Below are 19,599 nucleotides of genomic sequence, written 5' to 3' on the forward strand. Positions count from 1 at the left end.
GCATTGTCAGAAATGGTACACGCGCCAAAGGAAAAGAGAAGGGAGTTTTTCCTAGACAATCATACATCAAAATGCGATTGTTAAACAGCTGTGGGAAAAAAACAATATAAACCGGGCCACTTCAAAATGGAGCCGGAGTTCCATCTTGAAAGAACCACCTCACAAGTTTTACTCTTCAAACCTCTGGAAAGTTAAAACTGGGCAAAAGGGCCTTTGGACTGTGCCCGAAGCAGCCCTGTATTCTGAGCAGCTATTTGCAGGGACAGCAGGAAAAGAGAAAATTGCAGTCATTCTTTAGAATTAGTCACTGTGTGAGCTTATCCGCACCTGTAGACATTCCTCCTTAGCTTCTCTGCAGCCGGAGAAATTCCTTCCTTCCAGTCCCGTGGTCATTCCCCTTCCCCTTCTCACAAACGCCCCTTGCTTTCACCTCCTAATCGGGGGAGCGTTGGGGTTTTTGCCTGAATCAGAGCCTCCCGAATGCCTGTTCTCTTGGATTAAATAAACATGCGTTGGCTCTCACTGTGGCTTTTTATTTTTAGGTTAACACAGCTAACATGCCCATAAGAAAATGAGAAGTAAATTTAAAACTGCTCTTCCATTTACATTTTTATTCCCGGTGTTCTATGAACATTCTTATTCCGAACATTCGAGGAAGTCCAAGCAATTTATTCCTTGTTATCTATCTCTTGCTATTTAAGAGATGTTAGCCTATCTCTTTTGCCAAGAGAGATGTTGGAAATGCTTTTCCAGATCTGATTCTCTTTTCTAAGATATACTTGGGAAATCGGCATACAAGCGAGAGCAGGGAGTTTCCTCAGCCAGTGATGGCAGCCAAGGCACAGGTTTCTAATTACGTACATATTAATTCTGCGAAGAGGAGAATAAATGGACACATATTCCGTCAGTTTTTTCCTTGTCCTTCTCTGTTGCAGTCATTAGCCAGGGGTTGGGGTTTTACACATAGGTATTTATCGGGTTGCCCTCTGAGGGATGTTCTAAATTCCGCCTCGCAGAGCTCCTCCTGGGCTCCCAGCCACAGGCCGCTGCTTCACTTACGCCCCAGGGAAGAACAATTCTTTCCCTAACACACTAAGGTAACAATTAGTGCTTTGACATCTCCTAACATATTCTAAGGGAACTTGCTCCCAGGCGCCCTGGAGAGAAGAGCCGGAGGGGCCCCGTTACCGTGAGGGAGGCTCCCCAACTGCTGAGACTTTCGCATCAGCCCTTTCACACCCACACACAAGATAACTGCGCACTCATCCAAGGCCGCCTTTCAATATGTTGCACCCTGCTTTGCAAAGTCATTTGACACAGTCTGAAATCACAGGACGATGGCACTTTCAAATGGTTACTCTCAAATGTTACGGGCACTTACAGTCAAACTCAACACTTCCAACAAATTCTCAGGAAACGAATAGACTGTGTTTGGGTTGACATTTTTGGTTCCAGCTTCACGCGGCACTTTTGGTTTAGCATTTAGTCTAACAAAATAGTATTTTTCTAAAAAATACCAAATAGCCTTAAGAACAAATAAGTTACCACTTGTTTGATCCAGCGGTCTGCTAGCAAACATAGTCTGGATGGGCCTATAGCAATTAGAGAAATAAGTGGCCATCACTTAAAAAAAAAAAAAAGCTCAAAAATAATTAGCACAAGTGAAGTCCATACATTCACAACTTACTGATGCTGTTAATTAATCTAGTAACCAGTGTCTGTGTACGTGTGTGTGAGTGTATATATGTTTCCCATGGGTCCCTCTACAAAAAGCCTTTACCCTTGTGCATGGCCAGAGACACCACAGCCCACCATCATCCGCAGGAAGACAAACCAGATGTACGAGGGAGAGAAAGAGGTCAGCAAGGAGAAGTAGGCTCCCCACAGGAACGAGATGAGCAAAATCTGAAGCGACAAAAAGAAATTTATTAATGGGACCTGTCTCCATAGGAAATAGGGGAGAAAACCTAACATCCAAAGGTGATTTTTCATTTCCACCCTGCTGTTTGCTTCTCTGGGGGCTCGCTGGTCTCTCCTGATCATCGAACAACACAATCCATGACCTTCTGTTGCCTGAAAGCCCAGGCGGCCTGCGGGCGGGAGGACCTCCAAAGCGGCAGAGAATTTGTATGAGTCTATTCGAGGCAAACTGACAACACACGCTGGGAAACGAGATCGCAAATGCCCTGGAGAAGCACCGCTTTGCGGTTCCTTTTATACATTTGGATTGAAGGAGGGACCGGAAGGACTGTTACCCGGAGTTAAGGGAGAGCAAGGCAGGGAAACCTCTCGGGCTGGATTTCAGGAGCGTTCTGTGCTCACTGAGAGCCTCCACCTCTGCCCCTAAGGGATCTAGAAAAGAGGCTTACTCTGGTATTTCAAAGGCGTGTTAACCTAGAAGTGCAAGAACACTGTGTAGGGCTTGCTTAAGGCAAAGATAGAACTTTCACTAAGGAAGTTCTAAGCCCGGGGCAGGACTGCCCACCACAACCTGCCCTGTTAGGAATTTATGATCGCATCACCCCGTGAGGTCGGTTTCGCTCACTGGATTTGTCAGATTCATGAGAGCTGCCTTTTCCTTCACAATTCTGCGTGTAGATGGTTTTTTGAAGTTCCCCAGCTGCCCTGAGAATGCAGAAACTTGCCCTCCCTGCTCTCAGGGATGTCGGGGGCACAGGGGGTCCTTGTGTTGGAGTGGGTGTGAGGAGAAAAATTAGGATATTTGCTTTTTCTCTAATTGTAAGCACACACATGTATAGTAGAAAATATGAAAGAAAAAAAACAAAAAAACATATATATACACTACTTAAGTCGCCCTCGATTCTCCAACCCAGAGATAATACTGTTAACATGATTTTATCCTATTTTCCCAGTTTGTAAGGGAAAACATATTTTTAATGACTGTAAAATATTCCATTGGAAAGATGTACTATAACACATGTAACAGAATGCATAACCCTTTCTCTTATTATTGAACGCTGAGGTGATTTCGCATTTTCTATTAAAATGAGCTCTGGGAATGACTGTGCATAAATCTTTGTGGTTCTCTGAGGATCTAAACAGGCTAGAATTTGGAATGAAACTGTCAGATGAGGAGGATGGATATTCTCATGGTCAGAAAAACTATCCCTACAGCAAGTGAGGCCATCTACACACTCGCAGGTCTTTTTAAGAAAAATTCCTTATGGATCTGATGTTTGAAATGGATTTGCTAAGAGAAAAAAATGTACCTGACTTCTGAGGAAATAAGCAGGTGCTTAAGCTAGTCTGGCTAAAAGAGTAACCAACAGGGGCCAGTGAGCCTCCTTCTGTTTCTCGCTGAGGCGCAGATGGTGAAGTCTAGTCTCCACGCCTCCTACAGAACTTCAAAGCTAAAAGTTGTCAGTGTAAGAAATGTCCAAACCTGTAAGAATTGTTATGAGTTTATTTGAGCCACACTGATGACAATCGCCAGGAAATAAAACCTCAACAAATTGAGAAAATGCTCCAGAAAATGGCAGTTTTGCACCTTATCTTATACATTACTATCAAAAGAGAAGATGGAAGTGGGTTCCATGAAATCTCTTGGTGGTAGATTAGGGAGGCGAAAGAAAGCAACGTGGTGGGAAGGAGAGCTCTAGGATTGGATAAAAAGTAAGACGGTAGACACATACTTCTTTTATTAAGTATGTTCAGAGTGGCTAACAGCCAACAATTAACATAACAATAACAATGAGGGGATTTGTGGTCTCCCTTTGGGGCAGTTCCTGTGCTTTGAGGGGTCCGGAAAAAGGAAATTTGACATCCCAAAGGTATGTTATTGTAGATGCCAAAGGACAATAGACAGGCTCAATTAAGGTAAAGATTGACCTTTGTCAAAGAAGATTCTAGACTAAGACAGGGCTGCCCACCACGACCGGCTTTTAGTTAGAAAGTTTTCATTTGAGACCATCCTCTGAGGTTACTCTAGGTCTCTGAGATTGTATGGTCGCCACACAGGCCTCCCCTGGGCTTGTCAGGTTTAGCTGGTGGCCCCTTTTCACTCACCAAGTCAACAGTTACAGAAAACAGTGTCTGTTCATTCAATGCCCACATTTAAAAATGCATCTTAAACGGTTCTAAAGCAGTTTCATTGTTTCCAGACCCAATCTTGTCTTTCCTAGACATCCTTTCCAGGGACCCCACCTTGTCTTTCTCACACATTCCTTCCACTTGCTGTAGCAGAGCTGTCGGTCACTGAAACGTGCGTACCCTGACCAAGTGTACTTCAGCTTATTTTTCTGCCTATGTGAGCGCCCCTCATTTCTCCAAAGTTGGAGCACCGTGGAAGGCTTCTGGAAGCTTTGCTCTCAGGCCATAGCCCTCAGTAAGGCCCAAATAATAGTCTCTCTTAAATTTACAGAGCCTCACTTTCTTTTCGTTGGCACTATGTAATTTTGCTTTCAATAACCCCTGTGGTTGAATACTCTTTTAAGGTTTCTTAACCATTTGTACTTTTTTTGCCAATGCCTTTTTGTGCTCTTTACCTTTTTTGAGGTACTTGTGTTTTCATATAATTTATGAGTCTATGATATTGATTTCGTGTACTTCAAAAATACAGCCAATTCTATTAAAGTTTCCTTTGGGGCTTCTCCCTTTGCGTGTATGCTTAGTGAGGCCTTCCCCATGAGAAAACAGGCAAGACAAGAAGAAAGACCTGGGTTTGTAATCAGAAGACACAGATTCAGTTTGCTGTTCCATCTCAGCAGGTGCATGATTGTAAAGCAAGTGGTTCGGTTTCACAGTTAACTAATGAGAAGCTGCTATGCCTCTACGGGCAGGTTCCCACATTCTAATATATTCTAACTATGCACCTCCATCAGCCCTGTACCTAGACTATGGGGACCAAGTATGGGGACAGGTACCTCAGGAAAGATGAGAAAGCAAGAAGACGGGCCTGGAATTCAGGCATGTGATATCAGAAGAGGGCATGTCTACACTTTGGATCTTGGATATTGGTAGAGAAAGTCCACTAAAGAAAATCGCAAATCATCCTTCAAGGCCAACCTACCTTCCAGCGGCCATATCTGTCAGCCAGGAGGCCGAAGAGGATGCTGAAGACCATGTAGCCAAAAAACACCATCTGGAGGCAGGGCAAGAAAAAATGATTCTCTAAGCAGAGTTGTGGTAACCTGCTAGTTGACTGCACTGAGCATCCATCCATCTTAATTACAGGCGGACTAGAACTGTGCAGAGGGTGCAAGTGAAGAGCTGGTTTCACACAGATCTGCCCGGACTCCTGTTTAATGGGTTCAGGGCCTCGGAGGCTGAGCTCCCACCTGGAAACACTGCCACCAGGTGGAAACAGGTGAAAGGAACAGGTAACTGCTTTCTCTGCAACCCAAGGGGATGGCATTGGCCCCACTCAGCTCAGGTGTGTAATTGTGAATTTCCATTTAATAACTCAAAAAACTCTATTCATTCGTGCTCTGATCCCACACAAGGTGAGACTTCTAGGAGCAGCCTCCTCTATGTTGTTACAGACAAACACGAACTTTAAGCAAATACCAAAACCAATCATTCATTTAGAAACACTCTTCAAATCTAATAGAAACCTACCTCTTTTCCTTACTTGTTCTCACAATGGCGCGTCCCACCCTGAGAAAACTCAGGCACCTGGATACGATGCCAGCACTTTAACTCGGCTGGAGCTGTACTCTAATGTCTATGCCTTAAGGTGACTTACTTTTCTGCCTTCTGCAGCTCTAAGCTTTACTTGCTTTGTCTTCTAATAACATCCCTGGACTGATTGCTCCCAGGCTGATCAAAGGGAAGGTGGTAGCTGGCATTTCTAACTCTTTCTCGATGAGGAAGATCTGTTTCTCTCTGCTGCCTACTTTGTTTTCACCTTATCTCTCTTCCTTATTCTTCATAAGAAAGCTACATAGACGCATTTCTTCTACAGGGAACTATAAAAAACATCATATCTATTCTCGAATGACAAAAGCTTTGTGTTTCCTCTGTGCATGATTTTTTCTAGGATAGAAATGAAGAGGGAAAGTCAGTGTTTTCTAAATTCCAGTCCTGGGAGGTAGGCTTAACCATAACAAACTCTAATCAGTCCTCTGCAAAATAGTAAAAACAAGGAAAATGGGGTACATTTTGCATAAATCTAAACATTTTATATATGAAGGGCTTTTTTTATTCTGGAGTAATTTTATCTCTGATGACTGGTATTACCGTGCCCTTCTGTTTTTGAAAGATGAGGGTTGTTGAAAGGTATTTCCTCTCTCCTCTGAGTTCTTGGATAAGGGATCATGTCACTCTTTTTTTAATTTTTAAATCCTCACCCAAGGACATGCTTATTGATCTTAGAGAGAGGGGAAGAGAGGGAGCAAGAGAGGGAGAGAAACATCCATGTGAGAGAGGCATGTCAACCGGCTGCCTATGATACGTGCCCCAACCAGGGACCGAACCCACACCCTTCAGTCTGTGGGATGACGATCCGGCTGACTGAACCACACCAGCCAGGCTGGCCATGCCCCCTTCGAACCCCTCCAACATCTTCCCATCGTCCACACTGTGGATTCCAATATGTTTATGCCTGAAGAGCTTCTTCAAATTTTTTTTTAAAAAGTTGGAATAGAGCTCTGCATGGTACAAGGTGTACCTCAATATTCATTTAACAAGGAAAGCATAAGGACTATAAAGTCAACAATGCATTTATGTAAAATTGACTTTTGTTATGCAAAACAGTATTTTGGAAAACTTTCACACACATTGTGCCTCCCATTTTTGCTTGGAGGGCTTGTGCACTTTGGCCCAAGGTGGGCTCAGGGACCGACCGCGGTCTACAGAGTGGGGTCCGCGGCACACGCCACGGCGCTCTGGCCCCCACCTGTCTCTGCACCCTCCTTGCCGCTCCCTCCTCCTCACTTCCGATTTGAGCAACGCGGCACTGCTCGTTCCCTCCAACACTCACGTACATGTGCACACGCACACGGAGTCTGCCGGCAATTGATCATTGCTTAATAAATGCCGTGTGAAAGGATAGGTTAACATCCTTAATTCTACTTTGCAGCAAAATTTGGGGTGCAATTCGCAAAGCTATTCATATGGCCCTTGAGAAAAGGTGAAGGTGTAACAAGCAATTCAGTGAGGGTGATCTGGTCATTGGTTAGGTCACTTTTGTCACACTAAGTAGCCGCTTAGTGATCTGAACTAATAGTTGAAGCACAATTAACCCATGGCTTAAGAGTTCTTCTCTCTGATTTGCGTTTATTTCCTTGGAGCCTTTGCTAGGAGCTGGAAAACAAGCAAGTCAAAGTTGCACTCTCCAGAGGAAAAGAAAAAGGGGAACAAGGCCTCAAATGCTTGTTTGGGGCTCAAACTCATGAGCTTTGAGAGCCAGCAGGCCAAGTGGGGTGGAAGCAGGGGGGAAGGTGGATATCTGGCTCTCAGCCAGGTGGGATGGGGTAGGGGAGTAGAAGCCCCAGTCTTCAGTTGGCTCATGTGCAGCACAGGAAGCAGGTACTCACTGTGGTCACTAATGCCACCTGCCAGTCTTCCAGCTGCCATTCACAGCGGATGACAGGAGACACAACTGCTATTAACATGATCTCCATGGCCTCTGCAATCTTAAGAAGGAGAGAAAATACCAAGTCTAAGAGCTAGCTTGTCACCACTGCTTCCCATGCCTGCCTGTGCGTCATCTTTAGTATGAACTGCTTCCTTCCCCTCCCCCATTTAGGGAGCACCTACTGTGCACCCACTCAGCACTGGCATTTGGATAAAGAGGCAGAGTAAAACCGTGGCCCTTGTTGCTGTAACATTTATGACTTGAACATTTTCATTTTGTATTTTTTTTTAAGATTTTATTTATTTATTTTTTGAGAAGAGAATGGAGGGAGAAAGAGAGGGAAACATCAGTGTGTGGTTGCCTCTTGCACGCCCCCTACTGGGAACCTGGCCCACAGCCCAGGCAGGTGCCCTAGACTGGGAATCGGACCGGCAACACTTTGGTTTGCAGGCTGGCACTCAGTCCGCTGAGCCACACCAGCCAGGGCCTACCTGAACATTTTGAATGGTCCCCAGGTTTATGACACACATTCACTTGAGATGCTAGGGATCCCTGCGCCTGCACTGTCATGCTACGAGGTCAGTTTGTGGCTCACCCCCATCCATATCCACCTAACCCTGTTGCTTTATACGCATCACCATGAAGCTCTCAGGACCTGCCCGTTATAAATGGAGTTTTGAAATAGCCCCTTTCTCAAGAAGTCGGGACAGGGAGACACAATTCACGAAAGCAGAAGACAAGAAAGCAAAAGGCGGGAGTGTGGGCCAGAGACACTGCCGTAGGGCGAGGGGCAGGGCCTGCCCAAGCCCTGCCCCCCAAAAAACAACAAAAAAAGAAAAGAAAACAATTAAGCAACAAGTACAAACAACATGAGTTTATCATCAGGTAAGAATGTCTATGTGGCAAATGTAGTATAAGATGTGCTACTAAATATTTCTTTCAATAGAAATTTTAATTATCATCCCCTGTCCATATCTTGCTACCCATACCAGGGTGAGCTTGTCTCCTGGGGAATGAAGTAGATGCAATAAAGGAATTGATAGAATAAGCAGAGATTATAGAAATTCAGCTCAGACTAATGAAGATGGAAGCCAAAGATAATTCTGAGGCTTTGTGCCTGGAGGAAGGGATGAAAATGACATCATTGAAAGGGAAAAGGACCCTGGCCGAGTAGCACAGCTGGTCAGAGCACCCTCCCGATACAAGGTTGTGGGCTTGATCCCCAGTCAGGGCACATACAAGAATCAACCAATGAATGCAGGAATAGGTGAAACATCAAATCGATGTTTCTTCTCTCTCTCTCTCCCTTCCTCTCTCTCTAAAATCAGTTAAAAAACATTTTTTAAGGGAAAATTGTTAGCAGATGGGGATAAAGTTGGACACTGTAAAGGGGGAAATGAATTTGGGCCATGTTCTGTTGGTAACAATAACATACTCATATGGAGTATTTATTATAGTACTATTAGTATTTGTGTAACTTAAAGGTCTGGGATGAAAAAGGTATAATCATATGAGCTAATGTGTGGGAATTTGAAGTATATCATAATAGCGTGTCTGCCCTTGGAGAGTATTACAGTCATGTTTGGTGTTTAGACAACTGGTATGCTTTAGCCCAAACCAAGTATCATGAATAAGAGATAGCATGTTTGATTCTCAGGAGAAATTTGATTTATTAAACTTATCTCACTAATAGAGAGCAGCTGGGCCAATATTAATCAGGACTCCACTCTTCTTTTTTTCTTTCTTTTTTTTTTAGAGAGTGGGGTAGGAGAGAGGGAGAGAAACATCAATGTGTGGTTGCCTCTTGAGTGCCCCCTACTGGGGACCTGGCCTGCAACCCAGGTCTGTGCCCTGACAGGGAACCAAACTGCCGACCCTTTGATACACAGACTGGCACTCAATCCCCTGAGCCACACCAGCCAGGGCAGGACTCCACTCCTGATTAAAGGTGAAGTCTTAGCAGGAAACACCCAATAAGGGATAAGGTTTGGCCCCACGCTGATACAGGGTGGGACAAAAGTGGGTTTACAGTTGTTCATATGGAAAATAGCACAACGATTAATAAATAATAATATAAGCATAAACGTGGTGTTTCACATGCTCACAGCTATAAACCTACTCTTGCCTCACCTTGTGTAATAACCTTCAGGCAGAGGGACCCGTCAGGAGCTAGGGAGGGGCCGTGGAGGGGCAGCGTCTTACGAGATCCTAGAAGACCTCATGGAAGGCCTTGGAGAAGACCAGGACTCCTGGTCATGGGCTGAGGTCCTCTGAGGCCCTGGCACCCTGCCCCAAGTGCCTATGAATGAGCCTATACAGGCCATGGCCTGGAGAGGCACACCCATCACTGTCCACACATCTGTGCTGCTGAAAAGATCCTGGTCCACAAAGCAGAACACCCAAAATCCAGGGGAGGGATATGGTTACCATATCCAAACAAGCACTCCTCTTTTCTTTTGTGTGTGGTGGGTGGAGGAGGGGGTCCAGGTAGGCAGTCCTTCCTAGTTGATGCATTGGGAGGAATTGAAGCAGCCTATAAACACTGAAAATTGAAGACAACAAGAAGCCATTTCACAACATCAATTAGAGGGTGCATTAGACATACAGTTGCCATGGATATGGACTGCAGATGGGTTACCTGTAGAGAGGTGATACAGTGGAAAGCAGGCACGTGGCATTGCCTTTCAAATATAGACAACAACAAACAGATGCACTTCCTCTGTATGGAAGTGGTTTGGTTGATATGGGAATGTAAAAACTGTCTGTATTTTCTTTCCACTTGCTAGAGGCTGTCATGGAAGGAAAGACAGGTTCCCAGCATATTTGAAGGTAAAAGATGCAGGGAGTGTCTAACACTCCTTTCAAGGGGACCAAGAAATAAGCATACTAGAAAACAAATATGCAAACAGAAGGGGAAATTCTCTGGTTGGAAGTGGAGGAGCGGTGATGAGAAGACCCTTCTCATCCACACTTATCTGTCCCTCAAAATATGGAATCTTAAAAATCCAGAGCAGTGAGCATCCTCCTTGGGGCACACGCACTTGAATCTCCGTTTTGAGTGAATTTTCTTCCAAACTCTAAGGGTCCCCATGAGACTTGCAACCAGGGGAGCAAGAGGCAGCAGCGTCTCATCCCAAGGTAACCCCCGACCCTGCCTCCAAGGCCCCTTTTCTCTGATTTTCCAGTGAGCTGACAGCAGCCCCACCCTGGCTCACTTCCTTCTGATAACATTTCTAGAGGCTAAAGCAGCCTGGCCTGGGCTCCCTCCTGTTGCTTCTATCCTAGGCCCCTCCTTGTTTCACTGATCCCAGCTTTAATAACGGTACTCTGAAAACTTAAAAAAAAAAAAAAAAGTCAGAGCCTCAGTGAGGCCTTACTTTATAGATGAGGAAATGTTGGACACTGTTCTACTGGTTACTAAGAAAGCAGGATTAGGTTGTTGCCTTGTCTTTTTCTCCTTCTCTCTTAGACTGCACCCTGAGAGGGCAAGGCTGTCAAGAGATGCACCAGAATGTGTCATGGGCTGCCGCCAGCTCACGCTATTTCTTGCACCATTTAGCTGAACAGTGGGGGCAGGGCTCTCTAGTGTTTGCTCTCGGACTCCCTCTCAGTTACCTTTGCTCCTACCTGAAACCATTGCTACGTTGCCCACTTGCCTCAGATTTTCCATTCTGTCTCACTAACCCTATCATTATGCCTCTCCACATGGGGTGCGGAACATAGTCTCGCTCCACCTGCAAAAAGAGGAAGCAGCTGAGCTTCGCAGCACATCCCACGGCCTGCGAGGGCCCCCAGGCTCAGCGGTCACTCTTCTTTCCTCAAAAGAGCAAACCCTTGTGGGGGTTCAGAACAAGCCACCCCAAGATGGGCCTCAGCGGCATGCAGATTACAGTGAACTAAAGGCAATTTTAGCTTCAGGCTCAAGAGAAACTTCCGCCCTTCCCTTTCATAGCCTAGAAGAATGTGAATCAGGGGCCTTGCCCGTCATGAGATGATCATGATAACTTCTTCCGACTTTTCTACAGGGCGGGGCAAACCTCTCCTCTGTTCCGATCACCCTGCAATGACCCTTGGAAGCCCCCAGGGTGCGTTACCCTAAGCCTAGCTCAGGAGTCACAATCCCCCTTTCTCTCCGGGGTCCTCTCCTGCACGTGGGGTCTCTGACTCTCAGGCATGCAAGGTCCCCATCCATAGGGACATGTCAAGTTCGGTTATTTCCTCTTGCTAATCTGTCTCCTGTCTATGTACCAGACCAGCCAGGAGAGTTGTGGGTGGGGAAACTTTGTTCCTCCTCCACACCTTCATCAGCGCCCTTAAAGGATCTGAAAGTCTATAATTACAACAGGCTTATGCACAAAATGTATGAGAATCATGTTTCTAATTTAACTTAGAATAATACCATAATTTTTTTTCTCTCTTCCCAGTTAAACCTGTTTTTAACATGGGTATTTAACGCCCGGAACAGAAAACACAGATACGCATTTGCTCACAACCTAGCATCTGCCAAAGATAGATGAAAATAACTTGTGGATCGTTCACCTCACCAAGTTCTTGCTTCTCTCACGCCCTGCCCTGAAGGGCCAGCCCTGGGGGTCAGGGGGACACGCTGTCCCACAATGCAACAGCTGTGGAGACTCACACCGTCTCCAAGCAGACTCACCCCCGTGCTTCCCATGATCAGAAACAGAGCGATGTGGAAACGTCCGAATCCGATGGTCTCCACGGCATCTTCCACAGTGAACGTCTTTGGCTCTGAAGAGGAAAGGCAAAGATAAAGGAAATGTCCATGTTTGTGCTGCATGTCACTACCAGAACCACGAAGTAGAGACGAGGATTGAATCTTTATGGGCGCTTTATTCAGATGGCTGGCAATCTGGGAAGATGGGGGGTTACATACCCGCAAAAACTGTCCTAACATCTCATCACAAGCTGACATTATTATAGGGAGAAGGAAAGGGTAGGTAAGGGGTTTGGAAAAAGTTTAATTGGACAAGAGTTGCAGTCCAGGGTACTTCTTTTCCTGGTACTTCTTTATCTGTTGATCAATAGTTCTTTATCTGCATCATGGGCATTCCCTCGCAACAGCTCAGATACCATCCCCATCGCTTGCAGACCCTCTGGGGCACAAAGGCTGAATTGCTTGTCAGCCTCCTGGAGTTACGGTAGGTCCTGCATCCAGTTCCTGGAATAACAGCTCTCCACAGGTAGTAGTCGCTTAAGCCTATCAACTATCACTGAAGCCAAAATCTTTAACTCTTGAGTTCCCCTATCAAAAAGAACAGCTTCCATGGGTAGGAAATGTGTGTGGACTATTACTTACCCCAGAGGACGTTGGAAAACTAATTCATTGTTATAAACACTAGTAAACATGGGAAAGGGGGTGGAATTAAGCAGCAGCTTCAGGGTCAGTGACTTCTAGATCATCTTACCTTTCGGCTGTGGCTCTGGGGCTCCCAGGCTCAGCTTCCGAAGGCTAATGATGGTGACCGGCTCCACTTGCTTGGTTACCATCTTCTAAATGGTTCAAATTTCTCACACGACTCCCCTGGTGGAAGCAGGAGAGGGAAGGAGGAGAGAAATATAACTGAGTACATGTTTTTCTTTAATCTTCACAGAAAATCTGTGAAGTAGGTTTTACAATTGTTAAAAGAGACTTTAGTTATTTATTTTTTGAGAGGAGGAAGGGATAGAGAAAGCGAGGGAGAGAAGCATCGATTGCCTGCGTCTAATACATCCCCAGCTGGGGACCTGACCCACAACCCAGGAATGTGCTCTCAATCGAAATCAAACCGGTGGTCTTTTGGTTCACAGACCAGCACTCAGCCCACTCAGCCACACCAGCCAGGGCAGGCTTTGTAATTTATCACCATTTTGCATATTAATGAACCTAAAACACAGAGTTTTAATAGCCAAATGAAATCATTAGACCCCAGCAGCAAGCAAACAACCCTGTGTTGGGGCGAAGGGAGCCCTTGATGATTTGGCCAATAGCATCCCCCAACCGGGGGTGAAATGGGCTTTGCTACAGAGAAACAGTCACTGTGCCAGGCCTTTCCATCTCCACGGACCCAATGTTCACGGCATAATCATATGTTCCAGGGTGCTTTCTGGTGTATTATGTTTTCTACTGACAGAAACTGAGGAGCTCTTCTTTGTATTCCCCCCTTTTTGTATTTAACCCTAAAAATGATTAATAATCCCCAAAATCAAAAGAAAAATACATCAAAGAAAGCTGAGGACCAAGTTAGTACAATGTTTTCCAAATGACTGTAAGACACAGTAATGTAACTCTACATCCCTAGTGGGATAAACAGAAATACTATTCTGTTCTTAGTAATTATATTGTTAGTCATAATACCGGTATCATTTTTTGACTTTAGCACAGAGGGTAGGTTCGTTTTACTATCCTCTGCTTTTGAAGATGTGTAACATTTTTCAAAATAGATAGTTTGAAATATGAGGTTCCGACATTCTTAAATAACTCTCCCAGTGCCAGGCGCCCAGTAGGTAGCAGTCCGGACTCAGGCAGGACGCACATCAAGGTCGCTAATGTAGGCGAAGGGCCAGCTCTGCATTTTGTGGGCCTTTGGGGTCACGTCTGGCATGTCCCTTGCCCAAAGGACCTTTTAATCTAGTTGGGAACACCAATGACACACATAAAAACCACCATACCGCAATGTAGATACTGTTTGTTTTCTTAAGATGCTGTCACAGTGACAGATAGATCAATAATTCTCAGAAATAAGTGCATGAAATCCCTTTTTCCCCAAGAAACGCCATGAAAAGAATAAAAAGTTATTATTTTCACTGAGCGGAAAAAGTGAAAAAATTGGTCTTTCAGCCCATCTGGAAACATGAAAGACATGAAAACAGACGGTTCTAGAACCACCATTGTGTCCCTCTGGGCATTGCCCAAACACCCTTCGGAGGAGGGTTATCTGATAAGTTTTTAAATGAAATGGGTAGCAGAAAAATCATCTTTGTTTGATTATAAAGAGGACATGCCTTGGTCAGTGTGGCTCAGTGGGTTGAGCATCGTCCCGCAAAGTAAAAGTTCGCCAATTTGATTCCCAGTGAGGGCACACGCCTGGGTTGCAGCACATATGAGAGGCAACCAATTGATGTTTCTCACACGCGTCGATGTTTCTCTCCCTCTCTTTCTCCCTCCTTTCCCCTCTCTCTAAAAATAAATTTAAAAATCTTAAAAATAAAGAAGACCTCAGTGCACACTAGAAATCGACTCTGACTAAATACTGTGTTTCTAGGTGGGAAGATGAACTACAGATTTACTGCAATCAAAATATGAAAACAAGACCATTCAGAGAATTAAATAGTGGTGATGTTTGCACAACCTTGTGACAGTATAAAAACCATTGAATTAGCCGGTTGGAGCATCGTCCCATACACCAAAACGCTGCAGGTTCATTTCTCGGTCAGGGCACATACCTAACTTGTGGGTTCGACCCTTGGTCAGGGCGTGTATGGGAAGTGACTGATTGATGTTTCTCTCACATTGATGTTTCTCTCTCTAAAAATCCATGAAAACATCCTTGGTGAGGATTAAAAAAATAAAAATAAAAATCATTGAATTATACAGTTTAAAATGGTGAATTTTATTGTATGTAAATCATATCAATTTTCTTTTCTTAAAAATAGTAATGCCAATTATGGCAGCAGGTTTAAAAACCAAAAGTGACTCTCACCATTTATAGTGTTAGAGAATAAAACAATTTAGTTGGGTGGGGAAATATTTTTTAATCCCAGTAAGCTCATTTAAATTCAGTTACAACTAAATGCTTAAAAGTAAGTTCAGTCTTCACTCAACATATAATGTCTTCTACCAAATTTTATGACTTCTCATAAAATATAAACATGTTGTACAATTTTAACATTCATAAAAGCATACACTTGAGAGGAGTAATAAAACACTGTGCAGTAAGTCTTCTTGCTGTTTGTATTGAGCAGCAAGAAAAGAAACCCAGGAAATCTGCCACTTACTAATGAGGAGAATACATTTTAATTTGTTGTGTGTTTTAACCTGATTAGGTAGCTCGATAGGTCATAAATATGCTACATACTTCTCTTATCAATAGGGAGAAGTGATTTAACTCAGAAGGCCTGGCAAAAGGTGTTATGTCCAAGCCCGGGCCAGGGTGGCTCAGGGGGTTGGAGGATCATTCTGTAAACCGAAAAGTCGTAGGTTTGATTCCCAGTCAGGGCACACACGGGGGTTGCAGGTTTGGTGCCTAGCTGGGGCATGTGGGAGAGGCAAAACGCATCAAAGTCTCTCCCCCACTCCCTTCTTTCCCCTCTCTCTAAAATCAGTAAGCATGTCCTTGGGAGAGGATTAAAAATAAAATAAAAAGGTGTTACATCCAAGATAATGGCATCATAGTTCTCTTAATTAAAGCTCACCCCATTAAAAAAATAAAAATAAAGTTGACCCCATAAAGAGAGATTCACAGTTATAACTTCATATTTTTTTTTAAAAAAAGGTTTTTTGGTTATTTTGCTCTTATTTTTTTCTTTTATTCTTTTCACTAATAAATGTTTGTAGTAGATATAAACCACAAATTACAAGAAAAAATAAAGATCCTAGTAAAATGGGCAAATCATATAAATAGGCAATTCATAAGAGGATATATAAATTATAAACAAAACTGGAAAACTGTTCACCTCTGTGACAACTGATAAAATCATAATGACAAAAACCTGTAGGTATCATTTTATCACTACTAAATTGACAAACATCACAGGAAGGAAAGAAGGGAGAAAGGACAGAGGCAGGAGGAGGAAGGAAGCCGGGGAGAGGGGGATGGAGAGAAGGGTTAGAGGAGGGAAGGAGGAGGCTGGAAAGGAGAGAGGAAGGGAGTCAGCGGCCATGGTGAATCTGAGATGGAACTGGTTCCATTTCTGCACCTGAGCATAAAAATAATACCAGCTTCCTGTGGGAGAAAGATCTCACTGCCTTCACGGTAACAAGGCTCCCCTAGTACCTGGTTGATGGGGTGGCCACTGAGATGCAGGCGGAGGTTGTTGGAGGTGGGGGGCACTTCTGAGGAAGCCCTTTTCACCCCCCCTTCCCCTCGTCCTCCTGCCTTTCCCCAGATCATGGGGACACGATGACTGGCGCCTCAGCAGGCATCCTGGGTCGAGATATACACATGAAGGTGGAAAGGGGGAAATCGTGCGCTACATCAGGCAGAGCGTGAGTGAGAAAGGACCCGGGACCCAAAGCACCCGATCCCTCCCTGCAGCCTGGGCCAACTTACCTCCACACGTCTTCTACTACGTGGGAAAGAAACTAAAGCCCTCTCTTGTCTAAGACGCTTATTTGTGGTCTGTTACTTACCTTTTCCTTTAGGCTAATCCAGTGCAGCAAGGGGAGAAGGAACAAGGAAACCTGTAACTAATTGGCTGTGATTAATTGTAAACACCACTGTGCTGAGACTAGCCAGTTGGGTACAATTTTTAACTGATAAGCCGTCCCGAGTGGGTCCTGAGGAAGAAAGGAGACGATGTCCATATGGTGTGGCGCAGTGCCCGTGGCAACAGAAGTGCTCACGGTTAAGCACGTATCATTTCTCATCTCTGAATGAGGGTATCAACGATGCTTCTCAAATTTCACCGTAGCCACAAATCAGATACACGCGGGGCGCACTCTGAATGATCTATGGAATTAGCAAATGTATGCGGCTCCAAAAGCATTCACCACTAATTGCCTGCTAACATTAGAGACACCTTGGGCTCAAAGGAAAAACCATCCACATGGAAAAAAACGAAAAACAAAAAACCAGTTGCTTGTTTTCTGAAAGAGACTGCTCTTATTTCGAGGGTAATCTTAAGTGGTGTTAAGAAACTCTCACAGGTGCTACGTGTCTATGGGAATGTAAGACCTCAGAACCGCTCCAACCAGATACACAGCTCTGATACTCACCCAGACGGGTCACCTCCTCTTACTTATGAAAGGCACAAGATGGATAATTTTCACTAAAAATACCCCTGCTGTTTTATATTGCTTCACATGTATCATTAGCATATTTTAGAGAAAGAACACCCTTCCACGCCTCAGTCTGGAATGGCCCAGTTGAAGCCGGGGTGAGGTGGGGTGCTGAAAAGGAGGCCCGGTGGTGTGTGACTCCCTCAGACCCTCGGAGGAGGAGCAAACTGGCCTCTGCCCAGCCACCGAGACAGTGGTCAGCGTCACTATCAGTCGTACCACCGACCTTTCTAATGCCCGGCCCCTGACGATGGTCAAGGCCCCATGGGTTCCCAATGGCAGGGAGGCTGCCAAGGGATAGACAAAACAAAGGGGCGAGTCACCTGCAACAGAGAAAGCTGTCGCTCCAGCCCTGAGAGGTGCTATAGCATCTCTAACAACAGGAGCCCTTTGGTGACAGAGCGCTGGTAGGGAAGCAGCAGTGTGGACGGATCGCCAGGCCACGGGCATTAACGTGGCTGCGTTGTCAAGGGGCCTACATTCCAGACCATTCAAAACACCAACTCAACGTTAACAGGCACGGAAAGTATTCGTTTAGTTTTTTCTAGTGTTTCAGCCAAAAGTTTCATGAAGAAATGTTTTCATAAAGAGGACAAAATGTTTCATCAAAATGGAGATGCAGAATGTTATTGAGACAGTTTATAATCTCAACGTTGAAATGAAATGTTGGAAAAGCTGAGTTGGCATCTTCTATTCTTTGGCTTCCTTAGTTGATCTAAATCTCTTCTAACCTAAAAGAAGAGGGTGGATGGGTGGATGGGTGGATGGGTGGATGGGTGGATGGATGATCAGACCAATTTAGGAAAATAGGAAAGCCTGCTTCACAACCCTCTCAGTTCCTTAAAAACTACAGTGGGAAAGTAACCCATGACCTACCTCAAAAAGATCTAATAAAGAACTGATACATTGGGGACCTACTCTGAAACTCAAAGGCTCAGGTGGAGCTTAATCTTCATTAAAATAAATTCTAGGGGACTGGCAAACATTTTATCCTCATCCATTTTGTGTTTAGCCAGAAATAATCAGGCCACAGTAGAGTTTTTAAAACCCAACTTGTGTGTGTATGACGTAACTTGTTTTGCAATAACACCAACAAGAAGCGAAGCAGCTTCATACTCCACTTGTCTTCAACCAGGCCCTCCTGGCCCACCTCACCCACCACCTGAGAGCAGGAGAAATAAATCCAGATCCCCTGTGCCCACTGGAGTTTCTTACCTCTGTATATTTCTTGGAAATTTTTCCCAGTCTGGGGCTGTTCTGCTTCCCCTTTACAGCAGCCAAAACGCATGCAGAAGTTGGACCACTGATGGCTTCCACCACTGATGGTTGAAACCTGGACCCAGCTCTTCTCCTCCCCTTTTGGCTCAGTGCTGTGAACAGGATTATTTAAGGAACAACCTTGCATGGGGACAAATGAGTGACATGTGGGTCACACCCCCTGCTCAGTCAGCCCTGTCACCTGATCCCTTTGTAAAGGGGAAATTACATCTCTTATGGAAACAGATAGAGGCCGCCAAACCTTGGAGGACACTAATATGTTGTTCCCTGGCTGGGGTGATTTCTCAAAGAGCAGGGGCCTAGGCAAGATGCAGAGGAAAGTTCTGCTTCTTCAAACCTTTACTTGCAGCATCAAGTTTAGGATTAAAGGGCAAAAGGTTGGTGAGCCATCTAAGTGGATCGTATTTTTAGAGGGTTGTTGAGAAGAGCAGTAATGAGCTGAGAATCTTGACACTGTCCCACTGTCCAGTGGCCTTGGCAGCATGGGGTCAAGGTCACTGACTGAAGGCCTCGCCCGTGCCCCGTGCTTTACGACCCCCTTCCACAGCCCAGAGGCGGAGGTCCCTATCCCGTGTTGGCGATCAGGGGAACAAGCGCATTTCCTGCCGGAGGGCGCGCACAGCCGACGTGTCGGAGCTGGAACGCAAAGATCTACGTCTTCTGATTCCAACTGCCATTCCTGGGTTCCGCCTGTTTTAGTCATTAAATGAATATCCGCTGAGCATCTAACTGTGCCTTAGGTTGTGCTGGACGAGTCATGACATCGACATGGGAGGCGGCAGGG

At 45.0% G+C, this 19,599-nt stretch overlaps 1 protein-coding gene across 1 annotated transcript in view; it reads right to left on the minus strand.

Moving 5' to 3' along the window:
- The window catches only part of SVOPL (SVOP like), a 36,177-nt gene extending 19,527 nt beyond the window's left edge, over window positions 1-16,650 (minus strand). Inside the window, 7 exon segments of the mRNA XM_054564225.1 lie at window positions 1,781-1,905; window positions 5,030-5,101; window positions 7,497-7,595; window positions 12,198-12,289; window positions 12,967-13,051; window positions 13,053-13,121; window positions 16,534-16,650. Coding sequence (XP_054420200.1) covers window positions 1,781-1,905; window positions 5,030-5,101; window positions 7,497-7,595; window positions 12,198-12,289; window positions 12,967-13,051; window positions 13,053-13,121; window positions 16,534-16,650 — 659 coding nt within the window.
- Window positions 16,651-19,599: the final 2,949 nt, after the last annotated feature.

The sequence above is a fragment of the Pteronotus mesoamericanus genome, unplaced genomic scaffold (assembly GCF_021234165.1).
Source record: "Pteronotus mesoamericanus isolate MK-2021 breed Mesoamerican mustached bat unplaced genomic scaffold, CSHL_Meso_final scaffold_85, whole genome shotgun sequence".
Classification (NCBI taxonomy): domain Eukaryota; kingdom Metazoa; phylum Chordata; class Mammalia; order Chiroptera; family Mormoopidae; genus Pteronotus; species Pteronotus mesoamericanus.